The 17,080-nt window shown below is 47.4% G+C and overlaps 1 protein-coding gene across 5 annotated transcripts in view; it reads right to left on the bottom strand.

The window, feature by feature from the left end:
- Window positions 1-255: 255 nt before the first annotated feature.
- MAP3K13 (mitogen-activated protein kinase kinase kinase 13) overlaps window positions 256-17,080 on the bottom strand; it is a 67,629-nt gene continuing 50,804 nt past the window's right edge. For 4 of the 5 annotated variants that reach the window (XM_065073085.1, XM_065073088.1, XM_021286448.2 and 1 more), the window contains 11 exons: window positions 16,389-16,547; window positions 13,420-13,578; window positions 12,417-12,525; window positions 11,893-12,002; window positions 10,648-10,764; window positions 10,126-10,263; window positions 8,413-9,142; window positions 6,832-6,902; window positions 4,397-4,694; window positions 3,657-3,754; window positions 256-3,570 (listed from right to left, as the gene is read on the bottom strand). In XM_065073085.1, coding sequence (XP_064929157.1) covers window positions 3,534-3,570; window positions 3,657-3,754; window positions 4,397-4,694; window positions 6,832-6,902; window positions 8,413-9,142; window positions 10,126-10,263; window positions 10,648-10,764; window positions 11,893-12,002; window positions 12,417-12,525; window positions 13,420-13,578; window positions 16,389-16,547 — 2,026 coding nt within the window. In that variant the 3' untranslated portion in view covers window positions 256-3,533. Of the gene's footprint in view, window positions 3,755-4,396; window positions 4,695-6,831; window positions 6,903-8,412; window positions 9,143-10,125; window positions 10,264-10,647; window positions 10,765-11,892; window positions 12,003-12,416; window positions 12,526-13,419; window positions 13,579-16,388; window positions 16,548-17,080 lie in introns of all 5 variants that reach the window. The other variant, XM_065073089.1, reaches the window with a different exon arrangement.

A 17,080-nucleotide genomic window follows, 5' to 3' on the forward strand; every position in this document is an offset into this window, starting at 1 on the left:
CCGTGGTTGCTGATTCCATCCCCCAGCTCACATTGCAAAAACCACTCATTTGACAGGAGCAAAGGCCAAGGGCTCAGGGACACCTGGGTGCTCACAGCCTCTGCCCTGCTCCTTGGAGCTCCCAGTAGCTCCAGTTCAGCAACAGCTAACAACAAGCTGCTCGCTAACATCGTGTTTGTTATTAAAAGGCTTCGTGACATTATCCCAAAGTACAAGAGGAACCATTCCCAGATCACCAGACCAGCCCGAGAAGCGTTAAAGTACACTGGCTTTTTATTCCATGCATTGTTTGCTTTGATAGTCATTCTTGTTTCCATCACTGTACACTGTTCAATACAAAAAAAATCAAGTTTGTATCAGGAGTCCACAGAGCAGGGAGGAGAGAGATGAACACTACTGGACAGGGCCCAAGATGAAATGGTTACTTAACACGACGGTGGGGAAGGCAACATTCAGCTCTGGGAGAAAATCTAGTGTTCAGGAGCTGGCAGCAGCCGCGAGAACTGCACCGGGGTACTCGGGATGCTGCAAAGGGAACCGCGGTTTACTGCTGTCCTGCGAACGTGGTGTTACTGCCAGGAGGAATTTACACCTCTCAGCCCCACGAACCGCAGCAGAGGTGCCGGGGCAGCAATGTGGAGATCACGTCTGCAGTTCTGGGGAGGTTTCACTAAGGAAAATGCCCATCTAACCCCCTGCGGAACTGACGGCAACCATCCCAGGAAGGAGACGTGTGCAGGGGGAGGCTGGATTACATCTCCATGGGTACGGGGGATGCATTTAGACAAGGGGGGCAGCCCCAGAGGGATGCTGCAGAGCAGGCAGTGGTTCGGAGGAGCAACACAGTGCAGTGACCTGGGCATGTAAAGAAACTAGACAGCAGGGAACTGGGAGAGTTCGGGTCTGCTTTTCCAGAACGGGCCAGCGTGTCCCTGGGCAAGGACGGGGAGGAATCAGCTCATGGGTCCCAAAATCCCTCACATCAAAGCTTCTAAGCTTCTCTGCAAGCCCAGAGGAGCTTCACCACATGGTGGAGGAGCTCTATGCAGAAACCACAGCTACCAAAACCCCTCTGGGATCTTTTTGTTAGGGACTGAATCATGGCAGATTGAAATCCCTGCACGGAGACTGACAGGCCTGAGCATCCTCTGCTGTGGGGGACGTTTGACGGTAGTTCTCAGCCTCTCTTTATGCAATAGTTTGGTTTTCCTCTTTGTGTGTGCTAGGTGCACACAGCTTACTGCTAAATGCCTCCAGCCTCTTGAGGAACCACATGCACCACCTCTTCCACCCCAAAGCCCCATTGCACCACAACAGCAAAGCCACCTCTGACCCTGTCACCTGGCCAAGAGACAGAGAACATCTGGGAGGAGAAATGAGAGAGGGGAAGAACGAGGGAACAAGAAACAAGCCAGGAAAGAGCTTCACTCCCATCTACCTCGGCCCAAAGCTGAACGTTGCTGCTCCTTCACCAGGAGCCTGTTTGGTCCTGCATGGGTGACCCACCACCCAGACCCACTGCTGGCCACCCCAATCTCATACCCGCTGCCTGGAACACCCACCCTCCTCTCCACTTGTCCTTTTGGATGCTCTTGCCTGCGGATCTTGTAAGGCTTATTCACTTTGTGACCAATTCCAAAGCCACTCACTCCCTGATCACCATTCCCCACCAGCTTGGGGGCTGCCAGGTCTACCGGCAACACTAGCAACATGGACCACAAGGAACATCCCAGGGGCTGAGAGCACCCACCCCTCTTGGACCAGCCCTGACAGGTTCTCTGCCCTGGTGCAACTTGGAAATCACGAGAGGCAGCGACTCCCGACAGCGGCTGAGCCCAGCTCTGCTCCCACCCCGCAGCGAGCAGGGAGATGGGAATGTCACACAAACAGATTACAGCTGTGCTAGCGGTGAAGCCAACCTTCTGATCTACAGAAATGATAATAAATAATAAAACAACATCATAACTTAAGATCTGTGTGTAGTCCAGCTACAAAAATTTAAAAATATGGGATAATTTAATTCATTACAATACTGCTCTCTGTATAAGACATCTTCCTTCATTTTGCCGTGAGGCTATAAATTACCACAGTTAAATTCAAAGCAATATTTTAACATAAAATGTAAACAAAAGAAGCAACAGAAGTACCTGTCCATGGTCCATTCCTGCCGTTCATCTTCCACACCGGGAAGGGACAGGGAAAGCTCTCGCAGGGGGACGCAACTAAGGGGTGGGGCTGGGGGAAACGTGCTCTATAGTTTTGTTCTCTTTAAATATTGATTTAGAAGAGTAGTGTTTGAAGGGAAGGCACTATGAGTTCTATCAGAAAACAACTTTTTCTCATCTGCCAATGCCTCGGCCTGTCACGTACCAGTCCTGTCCTCGCTTTCACCTGCAGAGTTTCGGCTCGAAGGAGGAGCAGCGGGTTTGGGGTCCACCCAAGACACGGCTGTGCCGTGGCCACCCACCTGCTTTGCACAAAGCCTGACGTGAAGGGCAGGCAGCTGCTAACGCCTTCGAGAACGCACAGGGAATAAGGAGACGGAGTGGCGCTGATGCTCTTATCCGGGCCAGTGATTCCCAGTCTTCCCCCTCACCACACAGCTCTCTGCTGGTTTTCGGTGCTGTGGTAGGTGAGAGACTGCTGCTCCACATCCAGTACAGGCATCTCCAGGTTCCTCCCCAGAAGAGCGCTCGGGCTCTGCAGAACATTCAAGTTCTTGCTTTTCCAACGCTGACTTGATTGATTTCTTTGACTGACTGAAGCAGGAGGTAAGAGGAGGAAGTAACCTGGGAAATGGCACACTGCGTCTGGAAGAGGTTTCCCTGGTCAACTGGAGATCGAGTGAAGCAAGGATGATGTTAACAAGTGCTCTTATACCAATTCTCGAGAGGACGAGGTTAGAATAAATTTGCAGGATCTCACAACAAAATGCTGATTAAAAAAAAAGAAACTAAAAATCCTTAAAATAAAACCCACTATTACATTCCTGGGGATGTATCGACTCAGAAGACCCTGGATGTTAGCACCTCAGTACCAGTTCTCTCCAGGAACATGTCCACCTTCTGATTAAAAACGACCCAGCTGGCTCTACTGAATATGCTTTGTTCACAGGTTACCCTGTAGCAAGGTCTTTTTATGCTTCCTCGTTTGCTAAGACTGAGTGGTTTAGTGTTCTTGATCTGTTCTCCAATCTTCAGGGCCATGAGGCCTGGTCCCCTGCGAAAGCAGCAAGAGAATCCCCCGCGTTCGTACACAAAGCTGTCCAGGCAGGACTCCCAGGATGTTTCTCTGTTATGTGCTTGCTTTCTGAACTTTTTTTTTGTTTTGTTTTGTTTTTTTGCAACAAGTCTGTGTGTCTATAAATACAATCCACTCTTTACAGTAAAAAGTGTTAAAATGTCAAAAAAATAAATATCCATGTTACAGTAACTAGATTATTCAATAAAATACATCCCTGCCATTCTTGATTGAAATGCTCAAAGAGAATTAATTTCATTTGGACATTTTCCAGAGATTCGGGTTATTGCAAATCACTCCTGGGGTGGGGAGGAGAAGCATCTTCTCTTCCTGTAGTGTGATGAAGGGGAATGAAGTGGAACCTCAGGGAAATCAAAATGCCAGTATCAGGGAGCTGTGGGGGAGATCTGTATTACCAAGTAGCAGAGCTGCAGGGCTTATTGGTCCTGACCGTGGCATCAGAACACTCCCCTTCAGAAGAGTCACAGTCTGATTCTCCAAACTGTGCTGGGTTCTGCAAAGCAAAAGGAAAAGGGGAGATGTGAGCAACGTTCTGTGCGGCAGATCGACCGCGCCACCCTAATCTGGAACCGCGGGCAGGCAAAGGTCACCACCAGCAAAAAGCAGAGATTGGCAGCACGCAGGAGACAGCAACAGCATGCGATCGCCCTGCCAAAAGTCACTTGTGTCCCCTCGGCGAGTAGACAGCAGAAAAATGCCTGGTCAGGGCACTAGCAAACCTTATGGAGTCACGAGAAGATGGTGCAGCACGCCCTGCCCTACCCCTCCCACACAATCGAAAGACAGCAAAAGGCAGAAAATCATTCTAGCTTCGCCAGCAAGGCTGCCGACAGATTTTTCATATCCATTCTGTTTCATTATCTACTTTATGTGCTATTTTTTACCCCATTTAATGCGACTGCAAATCTGATGACCTCTCAATATCACGCTCATCTTGACCAGCAAATTATGATCAGCTTGTTTTGTGCTGCTTTCCCCCATCTACTCATCCGGCCAGGTATGAGAAAGATGGGTGTTTAAGCAGCTGCTTTGCCGTAATACATCTACCACAGCGTTTCCCAGGCACTCATCCAACTTTCTGGCCCTTGGATTCCTTTCCATAACATAAGAGGGGATCGCCAAACTTGCGACTCACCTCGCAGCTGTGTTCATCCGCACAAAGCTTGCCCAGAGACATCTGAGTCTTGACTCTCCGCACAGCACACTCTTTGTCTGAAAGCCCGTCAGACTGGGTGGAGATTTCAATGGGGATCTCTGGAGTCTGGGACAGCATGTCCTCCAGCTTCTCAGCCAGCTCATCTTCCAGCTTGGCCGCCAGCTCATCTGGGCTGTTTGAATGGTCACTCGTGTTCCCCTCCTCTCCATCAGACACGGAGAAGTTCTCCGAGCTGAAGGTTGAGTAGGACTGGCAGCTACTGATGCAGCGGTGAGGTCTGCAAACCAGGAGAGAAGGTCAGTTTGTACCACAGTGCCTATGTCTGCAGAGGAAAAGCAATTTCTGCAGTGCTGTGTTCGGCTGCTCTGCTACAACCGGTCATAATCAAAACCCTCACAACATCAGTAGTGTAGTGAATGCGGAGTGACCACTATGTCCTCACACAGGTTCCCCCAGCAAACCTCTTCCTTTCTGCAGCAAAGCAGATTTTTGCACCTGTACTTTTAGCTGGCATGTGCTCAGGCACAGTGCACGCAATCCTGCCTGGCCATTTCTCCACGCTGGAATAAGGGCTCCATCCTTCAAAGATGCCTCTGAGCAAAACAGGTCCCATCCCTTTTTAATATCAACTCTCCAAGAGCCTCTTCCCACCCTAAGAACACGTCTCCAGCTGAGTCAGAACTGCTCTGCAAGGCTGGCAGAGAGAGCTCTGCCAAGTGTGGGGCTGCCTTTCACATCTCGGAGCTGCGGAAATCTACCACCTTTCCAATGATTTAGTTCAAGATATGCATCTTTAGATTCATCTGTTCTTATTTGGTCTTGTCTGCTCCATGTTCATGGAGCATATTTTTCTTCAACAGCCCTTTTCTCAAAGAAAGGTTGGATTCAAACTAATCCAGCTGGGAATATCTGCACCACCTGGCAGTGATCCCAGTGCGCTCAAAACATAAGCTCACAGTTACCTGAATGTGGAAATCGCCTCATGCCAGGATTCAACAGTAATGGTACAAAATACTGAACATGCCAGGAGACCCACAACAGGTCATTACATTGAATTCAGAAAAGGCAATTTGTCTTCCAAGTTAGTAAATCACAGCAGCAGCAATAATAACCCAAGAACCACGTAAGTCAGAAAACTCATCTAGCCCAGCGTTCTGCCTCCAGCCCTAAGCAGGAAGAAATCATCTGGGAAAAGCCGGAGAACAGGGCGTGCAGACAGTGCCTGTTTCCTCCTGCAGATCTTCTGGTTTACAGTGTTCAGATCACGCTCCTGAGCTGCAGATCACACCAGGCAACGGTGCTCAACAGCCACTGATGGATCTAGAAATTTAACACTTGCAGCTTGTTTATGTTTTGATTTCCACAGCATCCCTTGACAATGAGCTCCACATCTCAAAGCATTTTGGATGGCAACGACACTTCCTTTTGTTCATTTTACCGCCCCTGTTTGCTTCACTAGGTGTCCCTGACACGAATGTGAGGAATCATTCCTCGTCTGTTTTCTCCACATAACTCACAATTTCATGCACCTCCAGTATTGCTTCTCCTCCTGCCAGAAAAGATTTCTCATGGATTTAATCTCTTCTCCTACAGAAATCATGTCTAACCATTCTTGTCACACTTCTCAGTGCCTTTTCAAATTCTGCCACGGTCTTTGAGCGGGGGCAATGAAGGTGCCATTGAGGATTCAAGCCGCAGGTGTGCTGTGGATGTATCCCACGGCACAGCAGCTTTTGTTTTCTTTTCTGCTCCTCTCCTAACAACCCTTCACCTCTTTGCCCGCTGGATCACTTCTGCACTTCAAGCAGCTGCTTTCATCAAGCTACAGCACCAACTCCATGATCTCTGTGCCGAGTGCAAGACCGTAATGCTCGCTATGACATATGTTTAGGGAGGAACACCCTTCAAGTCTCTTATTTTACAGGCAACACCACCAAATTTGATCTGCTGTGTTGTCACCTAATTCTACTCTTTAATTCTCTTGAATTGTTAATTCTCTTTAATCTTGCTATTTAATTCTACTTGAATTCCACCATGAAGATACTGGGGTCAGCCCCAGTGCAGCAACAGATAATAAAAAACATCTGAAAGACTTCACAAAGGGTCCCACATCCGATAAGTCTGGTTCTGGTGAAACAGATACAGCAGCTTATTTTTATAGGTTGAATAATGTTATCAAATGTGATCAAGTTGTGCTGGAAACAGCCTGCAGCAGAAAAGCTGTGCTGGAGAAAACATCTCGGAACAGGCCGAAAACTGCGGGGGAACGTGCAGGATCACTGAGGGCAGACTGAACGCGATCCTGTTCTTCTGCCAGCACCTTCCCGTTTCAAAGCTGGTGTGCAGCTGCTCTGACAGTTCTCCTCCTGCATTTTGCCCCACCAAAGAGAGATCAGAGTGAATTCACCTTTTACCTTTGCCTACGAGGAAACTCCACTTCACTGTCTACTTCGCCCTCTTCCTCCTCCGAAGAGTCGTCACCGCTCTGGCAGAAAACAAGGACAAGAACAGGGTCACGTTTGTGAAAGAGCAAAACATGCAACTACGTGGCTGCCCCTTGGTCCTGCAGGACAAAGTCGCTGTGTCAACAGGCTGTAGCAATCTAGACCAGAAAATAACCTGCATATCAGGGAAAACTGAGTCAGACACCTTCTTACCAGGACATTATTTCAGTCGGTCTTAATGCTGCCGTTTTGGAATTTGGAGTGATTGACTGAAATACACTGGAGTACTTTAGAAGGCGCTGAGTACATGGCGTTCCGGATTTTTACAGAAGCAAATCAAGTAATTAGCATCATGCTGACATCCACATAAATTACTGAGCTGATCTGGCACTCTCGGCTTCACGACTTCGACCCTTTTCTCCAGAGCAGGATGGGGGATGCTCAACCCAGTGAGCACAGAGCCTTTTATTCTCCTTTTCCCATCCAAATCCACTCCTCCACTCCTGTTTTTTTACAGCCTCCTTCTATCCTATCCCGCCTGCCAACCCCTGGTTCAGACTCAGCCTCTATCCCATGCCATCCCCTTGTAATAATCTCCTCCTCCTCCTCCTCCCTTTATTCTGGGCTCAAATCACACTCTTGGCCTGGTGCTCACCCTCTTTACCTTCACTTTTCCACTCAGGCCCAGTTTTCCTGACCTTTGACTTCACTCAGACCGGTTCCTAATTCTCTTACCACCTGGACAGAAGCAGGAGGAATGCAGAAAAGCTGTTTCTGTACAGCTGTGCCATAACATCATTTTGACTCTTGGAACATCTTTACAAAATACATGAGAACTACGATGTTTAATCAAGGGGGACAGTTTCTGGCAGGTACAGCAAAAGGCACGTCTCCAAGACCACAGCAAATGTTGGATTTCTGTTCCAAGGAACAGCAGTGGTGCAGATTCTCAGTAAAACTGGTACATGATATTTAAAAGAACAGAAGAATGCATTTGTCCCTTCCTTTGTTTTCAGAAAGGCTTGAAAACGTTTTGAGACTGTTTCAATAACAATTCAGGAGACCAAGTTTCAGCTCAAACAAAAAACAGGCTAAATTGCAAGTAGCAGAACCAGGCCCTATCGAAACCACATCTGGCAACCCTCGTCATTAGCAGTATGCTCCAAAACGCCTACAGTACTGCTCAATTAAACTGACTTGAGATGTATGTCTAGATCACAAAGCAAAGTTCAGGTAAGCATGATCTCTTTACGATAAAGCTGTCCATGTAACTCTGCTGCTCTGTGCGCGGGAAACATGGCTTTGCTACCGTCCTATACCCAGACACTGGCCTATGCTGTCACCTTGTTGGGGTTGGAAGGGACCTTAGACACCACCTAGCTCCAAATCCCCTGCCATGGGGGCTTCCACTGGACCAGGATGCTCAAAGCCCCGTCCAACCTGGCCTTGAACACTCCCAGGGATGGGGCATTCACAGCTGCTTTTGATGGGGAGAGAAAAGAGGAGAAAACTCTGTTTTTTTTTTTCCAAAACACTGTGCTTTGGCCTTACCTTTTGAAGGGGTCTTGCTTTGCAAGGCAGCACTGAGGAAGCCCCGTGCTGGGGAGAGCCGAGCGCAGCCGCTGCCGTGCCAAACGCTTCCTCCTCCTCCAGCTTCTCAATGAACTGCGCGTTTTCATACAGGGAAGCGGGCGCTGGCGACTGAGAATGGCTCATCCCCGTCTCAACAGACGACATCTGTACCTGACCACTGTCCTCTTCCCTGCACTGCAGGCAGGAGTTGTACGGATCTGTTTCACAACACTCCCAACGATCGGCTTTGCTCTCTTCGCTCTCCAGGCTGCGCCGGCAATCCGCTTCCATGGCGGCGGAGATGAGATCGGGGCTGGACCCCGACATCCGCCTCTGCGCGTGGTTACTGAGGGGGCTCCGCAGCGCGGCTGCGGGGCCAAAGTACCGTAAGTTGTTTGCGCAGTTGGCGATATCTTGTCCATGGGCATGGAGCCGCGAGTGATGGCCGTGGGGATGCTGCTGCGGTACACCGGGGTGATGAGAATGATTAGGAGGTGGAGGCGGGGATGCATCGTCCTGTGCTGGCTGGTTTTTCAAGATCCCTGCGAAATCGTTGTAGCTGCCTTTGCTGTTCCCTCGGCGGTGGCGGGGCTTGCTGCGGTAGCGGGTTTTGCCACTCGGCGTCGACATTTTGGGACTTCCTGAGACTGGGGAGCTGTTGGATGCTGCTTCTGTGCTGGGTATGCCCTCTGACTTGAGCAGATCTGGCCTGAGAGACAGTGAGCAAAACGCACACATTTAACCACAAAAATGGCACGAGGTGGGAGCCGGGCTGAAGAGGCAGCTGTAGCCTCAAGCACGTTTTCTTCCTAAAAATCTACAGGCTCCTCTCAGCTGTTTAACTTCTGCATTTGGTTTCCTTTGATCCTCTCCACTCAATGTCCTTTTTGTTCAGCCTATCATGCTCTACACTCCTTTCTTGCGGCTTTTCCCAATATCTGCCACATACTCTCCTTTTTCCACTCTCATTTTGCTGTTCTGCTCCCAAAATAGCTCCCTCGTAAGACCTTGGTGTAGGGCACGTCTCTGTGTGCATATACAATGCTCAGCACAATAGGGTCCCAATCTGCTGATGGTTATCAGCCTGCTCACTTCAGAAGCACATGTGGATATTAATTCAGAAGTGATTATTCACTGGTAATCAGGACTCTCTAACTCCCAGAAATCCCAGAAAAGGGAAGAATAAAATAGACAGCTCGTCATTAAGAAAAGAAATCTTACTTTCTGAAAGTCACGCAGGAGAGAAATAGCTGTAAGGACAGCATGAATTCCCAAATCTCAGATCCCAATTTAATTCCTCAACAATGAACCCATCCTCCCCGAGGACTGGCTGGTTTTCACAATCCCTCACCCTACTAATTACCACTCAAGTGAAGGATGATCTAACTACTCTGTGCTTGGACAGGCAGGAATTCGAGACACCCATTAGACATCTCCTGTCAAAGCACCATCATCTGTGAAAAAAACTTGTGGACCAGATGGTTCCAGAGAGCTGCCCAGGCAGAAGGGACAGCAGCATCCATCCCCTTTACCTTCAGATAATTAAACAATAGTGGCTCTGAGGATCAGACCAGGCCCAAGAGTGAACCCCCCTTTATCTTGTGTTGTCGTCAGAATCAAAGAGACATAAGCTGCCTGCTCATCTGAGTGGGGATGGACCGCTGGCTCCTGGCACAGCTTGTTAATTCTTACCGTTTAGTCTGGCTGCCTGGTTTATGGGAGACCCCTTTCCTCTTCATCAGCTTCTCCACTGTGTTGGGGTGGATTATTGGTCTGACCGGGTGGCGTTTGTAAGTCCCGGGGTATTTCTTTTCCACTGCTTGTTCCCTCCTGAAACATTGGGGAAGAAAAATAAAATACAAAAAATAAGAACCAAACACACAACCCAACAGACAGACGAGTTCTCTCTCTATCCAGCTGCAGCTCCTGCTGGACAGAAAGACAGCTCCACCGTGAGCCTGTTTCTCAGCCACAGCTGGTGCAACACAACGTGCTGTTCTGGGAAAGGACACCAGCGTTTTCTGAATTCTCTCTGCAGATCAGGCAGTTGGAACAAGGCCCTAAATCACAGTCCAGAAGCAGCACTGCTTTTCTCTTTCTTTACCCTAGAAGACTGTCAGAAGACACTAAATCTACAATCACTATGCGGTTTAGAAATGAAGCGCTGTTTTTTTCCTCCTGTATGCGTATGCCATTACAACCAGAGACACGTACTTGATGAGCTCCTTCTCTCGGACCTCCAGCTGCAGCATGATCGCGCTGAGCTCCATGTACAAGTTGTTGGCTCGCTCCAGCTTCCTCTCATAGTGTTCGCGGATATCCAGTGCATGTCTGAAAATAGGAAAAGTCGTTATTCCACAATCTGATGTCCACGGACCAAGAGAAAAGAATAAAGGAGAAGTACAGGTGCTTTAGGAAAAGGCCTTCTAACAGTCCAATTTGCTAATTGTATTGTACTTAATCCCAGACAGAGCTAACAGTAAATGACAATTAAGAGCTTGATACAGCAATGAATGATTCTGAAAGCATTTAACAGTCTTGAAAGAGTGGCAATCTTCTCACTAGAGAAGCTGCAAACGCCTCATACACATCCACAAGCCCTTTGGCCAAGGTCTGATCATCCTGTTTGCACAGAGAAGGAACTAAGTCACCTGCTAAAGAAACAGAGGAAGTCGTCATCTGTTTGTATTTCATAAAGAGAAATATTGCCCTACAGCAGTATTGAATCCCAGCTGAAAGATGTGACCATCCAAAACTCCCTAGGGCTGGGGAACACTGATCAACAACTATTAATGCATCCAACTGGCTGAACAAGGTTTCCTTCAGTTTCAAAGGTTTGACACAGAACTGCTACTTGCTGGTTGATGTTGCCCTGTTGTAACTGTATTTGCAAATACATATCCCAGAAGATAACACTTTCCTAAATAAACATTCTGCTTTCACTTTTAAGTTGGTTTAATGTTCAAAACAAATGTCAGTGGGCTGATAGTGTGTTAACTTCTCTGGAGATAACGATTCCAAAGAAGGCATCAGGACAGAGAAAGCTCACGGCAAACTGCAAGATGCATTTTCCACTGAGATGGATGTACCTGCTTCAGTGCTGTTTACACAAACACCAAAACTGGGACAGAAATATTCCCTGGTAAACACACAAGCCTTTGCTCCTCTTGCCTGGAGCAAACTGTTCAGATCACCCAAGTGCTGGGACAGTTCCCACTGCGTCTCTCTCTATAGTTTTCCCTCAGCTTGTTTCTGGACTCTCAAGGAATTTAGGCTGCCAAAATTTATGGCACCAGGAATACTGAGTCCTGTTTAGGGGTCCTCAGTACAACAGGAGCACGAAAACAGTCAGGGGCAGGAGCAGAAGAAGAAAAGAGGAAGGACCTGGTCTCGTTTAGCGAGAGAAGAGAAGACTGGATGGAAAAAGTGTGCAGCAAACATAAAAGACTGTCAACAGACCTCAGCTCTTCTCTTCGACGCCGAATCAATTCTTCATCTAGCCGGTGGATACAAGTTCCTTCACTTTTAATTTTCTCAAAGTGCTTCTTCACTTCTTCTCTCCATTCAGCCTAGAGAAGCAATTTATTTGCAGGTATTTACAAAGGATTGTTATCCCTGGTTGCACCAAAGAAAAACTCTTGGGCAACATTCTTTGTATCTGCAGCAAATTACAGGTTTGGGTTGAAAATGTGTTTCTGTTAGCTGAATTATTGCGGCTAACAACATTGCAGCACATTTAGTTCCAGCATTTTCACGTGGTATTTCTAATTTTGTGCTCCAATTAGACAACATTTTCTTTCCTTTTGCTGTTTAAAGTAAACAGAAAGGCTTATGATTTGGAAACGTATATTCGTGACAACGATGACTGTCACCAGGGTGATACTAACTTGATTTGCCCCTTGAATCCTTGCTTCTTGCAGCTTTAATAAATGCACCCACATCCCCAAGCCCACCCCAAGGCTGTCTGACCATTCTCCGCTCACCTGGGATTTGAAATAGGTTTCCTGAGGAGTGGCCAGCACGTCAGCAGATGCGATATCCAGGTGCATCAGTGTCTGCCGGAAAGAGGGACGGTTCCGGGGTTTGCTCTGCCTGCAGTAAAACAGACATGCAAGTGTGAGATAAGGTTAACATTGCTGGCTTCTCCTGCCCTTCGGAAAGCGGTTTTGACAGAACATACACTGTGCATCATATAGCTGAAAGATTAAAGGAGCTTTTCTTGTTTTCCCTTTTGCTGAATACGAGTTTATTGTGCTAGAGCTGGTTTGTATTCACTTTTTGGTTTGTGATCATAGAATCACTTCAGCTGGGAGAGACCCTCAGAATCATCGAGTCCAACCATAACCTGACTCTGGCACTACCCCATGTCTCTAAGAACCTCGTCTAAATGCTTTTTCAACCCCTCCAGGGATGGTGACTCCAGCACTGCCCTGAGCAGCCTGTTCCAATGCCCAACAGCCCTTTCTGGGAATAACTTCTTCCTAACATCCAATCTAAACCTCCCCGGCACAACTTGAGGCCATTTCCTCTTGTCCTATCACTTGCTATTTGGGAGAAGAGACCAACACCCCATTTTGATGATGTATTCTGAAGAAAAAAAAAAAAAAAAAGAGATTAAAACCATTTAAAATAGGGTAACGTGAAGACAAAGTGAAAGACAGGATACAAACTGAAACTATTCTTAATTTGTTTGTCAAGAAGAAACAGTTCCCAGCTCTTTACCCTGTTAATTTCCAAATTCCCCTGCTTCCACTAGGTGGGGATACAAGTGTAGGGACCTGCTATTCAGAGCTGCACAAACCGCTCCTGCTGTTTGCAGCCAGGCAGAGCAGTGTCAGCACCAACGCTGCAGCAGCTCAGGGCCAGGGTAAAACAGCCACCTGAAAAGGTCCAGAGGTGCTCTGGCCTGTTTTCCCCCTTCATGTCATCAGTAAAATTCATGGTGTGGGGAAATGCTGGAAGACTACATACACTCCTGGCTCTTACCAGGTCTGCTTCATGAGGATTTTGAAGCCATCGGGGCAGGTAGAAGGGACGGGAAGGTGGAGGCTGTTGCTGCCCACTCCCCAAATGATGGCCGAAGAGTCCACATCTTTGTATGGAATCTCTCCGGTGAGCAACTCCCACAAAACGACCCCAAATGACCTGATGAAGAAATAAACCAGGAGAAAAAAAAATCTGTGTGAATTCAATTCAACAGAAACATCTGGAGCTTGGAAAAATCACTATTTGATTGGTGAAACAGAGAACTAGGTAGGTCTGATCTGAAATTATGAGTAGGTGCAACAGTGTTCTTTTAACCAAGAGCAGCTATTTCACACATCAAGTAACTCTTTGTCCTTTGCCCCAGCGCTGGGCTGAACACCAAACCACACTGGACTTCACCAACCCTTTCCTATTTCTCTTTGAGATTTAAAAAAATCCTGAAAGTACCTTTATACATATATAGATTAAATCTTATTTCTGCCAGACTTTTGACTGGTTTTATTGGTAAGAACAGATCTACTACAGGGCAGACAGAACTGGTTAGTGTCTTCGAGACAACACACCAAAGGTGGTGTTTTGTGGGCTTTTGTTTTGCAGAAGTCTAAAGCTCCCTCTGCTGTTTCATGTACTCCTAGGTACGAGTTTCATGGGTTTGAGACTCCCGGAATCACAGAATGTCAGGGACTGGAAGGGACCTGGAAAGCTCATCCAGTGCAATCCCCCCATGGAGCAGGAACACCCAGATGAGGTTACACAGGAAGGTGTCCAGGCGGGTTGGAATGTCTGCACAGAAGGAGACTCCACAACCCCCCTGGGCAGCCTGGGCCAGGCTCTGACACCCTCACCCCCAACAAGTTTCTTCTCAAATTTAAGTGGAACCTCCTGTGTTCCAGTTTGCACCCATTACCCCTTGTCCTATCACTGGTTGTCACCCAGAAGAGCCTGGCTCCATCCTCCTGACACTCCCCCTTTCCATATTGATCCCCAGGAATGAGTCACCCCTCAGTCTCCTCTTGTCCAGCTCCAGAGCCCCAGCTCCCTCAGCCTTTCCTCACACGGGAGATGCTCCACTCCCTTCAGCATCTTGGTGGCTGCGCTGGACTCTCTCCAGCAGTTCCCTGTCCTGCTGGAACTGAGGGGCCAAAACTGGACACAAGATTCCAGGTGTGGTCTCCCCAGGGCAGAGCAGAGGGGCAGGAGAACCTCTCTGACCTACTGACCACCCCCTTCTAACCCACCCCAGGTACCATTGGCCTTCCTGGCCACAAGGGCCCAGTGCTGGCTCATGGTCATCCTGCTGTCCCCAGGACCCCCAGGTCCCTTTCCCCTACGCTGCTCTCTAATAGGTCATTCCCCAACTTATACTGGAACCTGGGGTTCCCTCATTGCTACAATTACTGAAATAAGGAAATGAAGAAACAAATGCAACAATAGTCATATGTGCTAGTATGAAAACCGCATGCAGTCTCATCTGATATTTCCTTTGCGCTGAGGAAGGCTAAAGAAAGAAAAAATTAAGATAACTCTATTACAAGAAGTGAAAGACACAGGTAAGAAAACCCACTTTGCCTCTCTTCCTTAGTGAAATGACCAGTAAGGACCAAAACCTTAATTTATAACAGCAAACAGTTCTTTGTTTTATTTACCATCTTCACCCAATGAAACACCAAACAGGTAAAAACAAAATGCTGCCGAGAACCAGCACATTACCAACATTTTACCGCACGTTAAGGACCAGGCTGCAAGGCGAGGTGAGGCCAGGTGAAAAGCGACAAGTGTGTTTCTGGCTTGTACTGGTATCAAGTTGCTTTTATTAAGTATAGAAGCACATCTAAGGGACAAACTGCCTGGGTCTGAACAACCATCAGCTGGGAAACTTTGTGTGCTTGCACACTCTGTGAAAAATGCTGCACTTTCAAATCATGTCAGGGAAAAAAAAAACACCAAACAAGCAGAATTTGAACATATATATGAATTCCCGTGGGCTGCAGGAAAGCAGGGATCCAGGTGGCTGAACAAGCTACCAGGAAACCCCATCTGGTTTCAGCTTTGTTATGATTAAGAACTGACAAAGGATTTTCAAGACTTCTGATACGATTATAGATTTATTTTTTTTTTAGCATGCTGTTAAAGATGAGAGAGAACAGGCATATAAGCAGCTTAGGAACTGTTCTCATTTTTGTCAGCATTCATGAATGTCGCTTTTACTCCTTTTTGGGGAGGAACGGATGTCAAGGAGCAGCTGCAGCACCCAGCACTGCAGCAGACTCGAGAGGAACTTGCACCAAAGGCACCTCTAGGTTTGTACCACAGAGCAACAGCCCTGAGTCCCTGAGGGAAGGAGTACAGAAACACGCACAGCCCTCAGCAGAGGGATAGGATGCTCCACACGGTATTCCTGAACCTAAGGGAACAGAAAGCTCAGGGTGGAAAGCACCACGTCTGACTCTGAACCACCCGCGGCTTGGACCTGCAGCAGTAAAGGAGCTGACAGCACTTGAAGCTGGAAAAAAACTCAAGGAGGAATATTCATCCTGACTGTAAAGCAGCGAGAAGGGTGCCTGTCCTGGCTACTGACATCAAATAACAAGGCAAGAAACAGAGATGTGGTTCCCTTGAGGACCCTGAAAACTGTGGAGAGGCATCTCAAAGGAGGTCCCAGGCTGAGTCCGCTCTCAACGATTTTTAATATCACGGAGATCTGAACCTTGCTTTGTGTTCTTTTGGACACAGAGTACACACGGGATTGAAATAGGCACTCAAAACTCTTACAATGTATCCTGGTTTCCTTCCTCTTGGATCCAGAGCTAGAGTCACTGGACTAATCCTGTGGCTGCATGAACAACAGCCACGGCCAGTGTGCAGAAAGGAGAAGGTGGTCAACTACAGGAAACTGTCCCTGTGCCTGGGATGAGAAGAGAGCGCCGAATATGGAAGCGCTGGGAAAACAATATGTTAATACTACTCACCAGATATCCACCTTTTCAGAGACAGGCTCATTGCGTATCACCTCCGGGGCCATCCAAGCCACAGTTCCCGCAAAAGACATTTTGGTACTTTTATCGCTGAGCTCTTTAGATGTACCAAAATCCGAAATTTTTACTGCATCTGTGTGCGTAACTAAAACACTGGAAGGATAAAAAAAAAAAAAAAGGAAATTAGCATTTTGCAATGTTTCTTGTACCACAACAACCACTGGGAGTAAATCCCTTCTTAATCAACACAATCAGTGGAGGCCACGCTGTTCACAACTGCAGCACAAGAAGAAAGATTATGCATTTTCACCAGTGAAAGCATGCACTTTCTTTGAGGTGGCTGTGGTTTTTTGCCTCAAATGCATTTCTAAAACTATTATCTTAAGGCAGTCACAGTCACGGAATCATAGAATCATAGGATCATTTTGGCTGGAGGAGACCCTCAGGATCATCAAGTCCAACCATAACCCAACTCTAGCACTCATGTCATGTCACAGGCTAATAATGATAAACATCTAGGGAATAAGAATATAACAGTCACATAATTTTAGTCAGAAAGCAACAGAGAAACGAGAAAGACACATTCCAGAAAACCAGGGAGATAACAAAAGAATAAGCAAGAAGGAAAAATAAAAAAGTAGAAAGCAACAGAATATTTAACTTTCGAAAAGGACCAGACATCATCA

Source organism: Columba livia, chromosome 9 (assembly GCF_036013475.1).
Source record: "Columba livia isolate bColLiv1 breed racing homer chromosome 9, bColLiv1.pat.W.v2, whole genome shotgun sequence".
In the NCBI taxonomy this organism is placed as follows: domain Eukaryota; kingdom Metazoa; phylum Chordata; class Aves; order Columbiformes; family Columbidae; genus Columba; species Columba livia.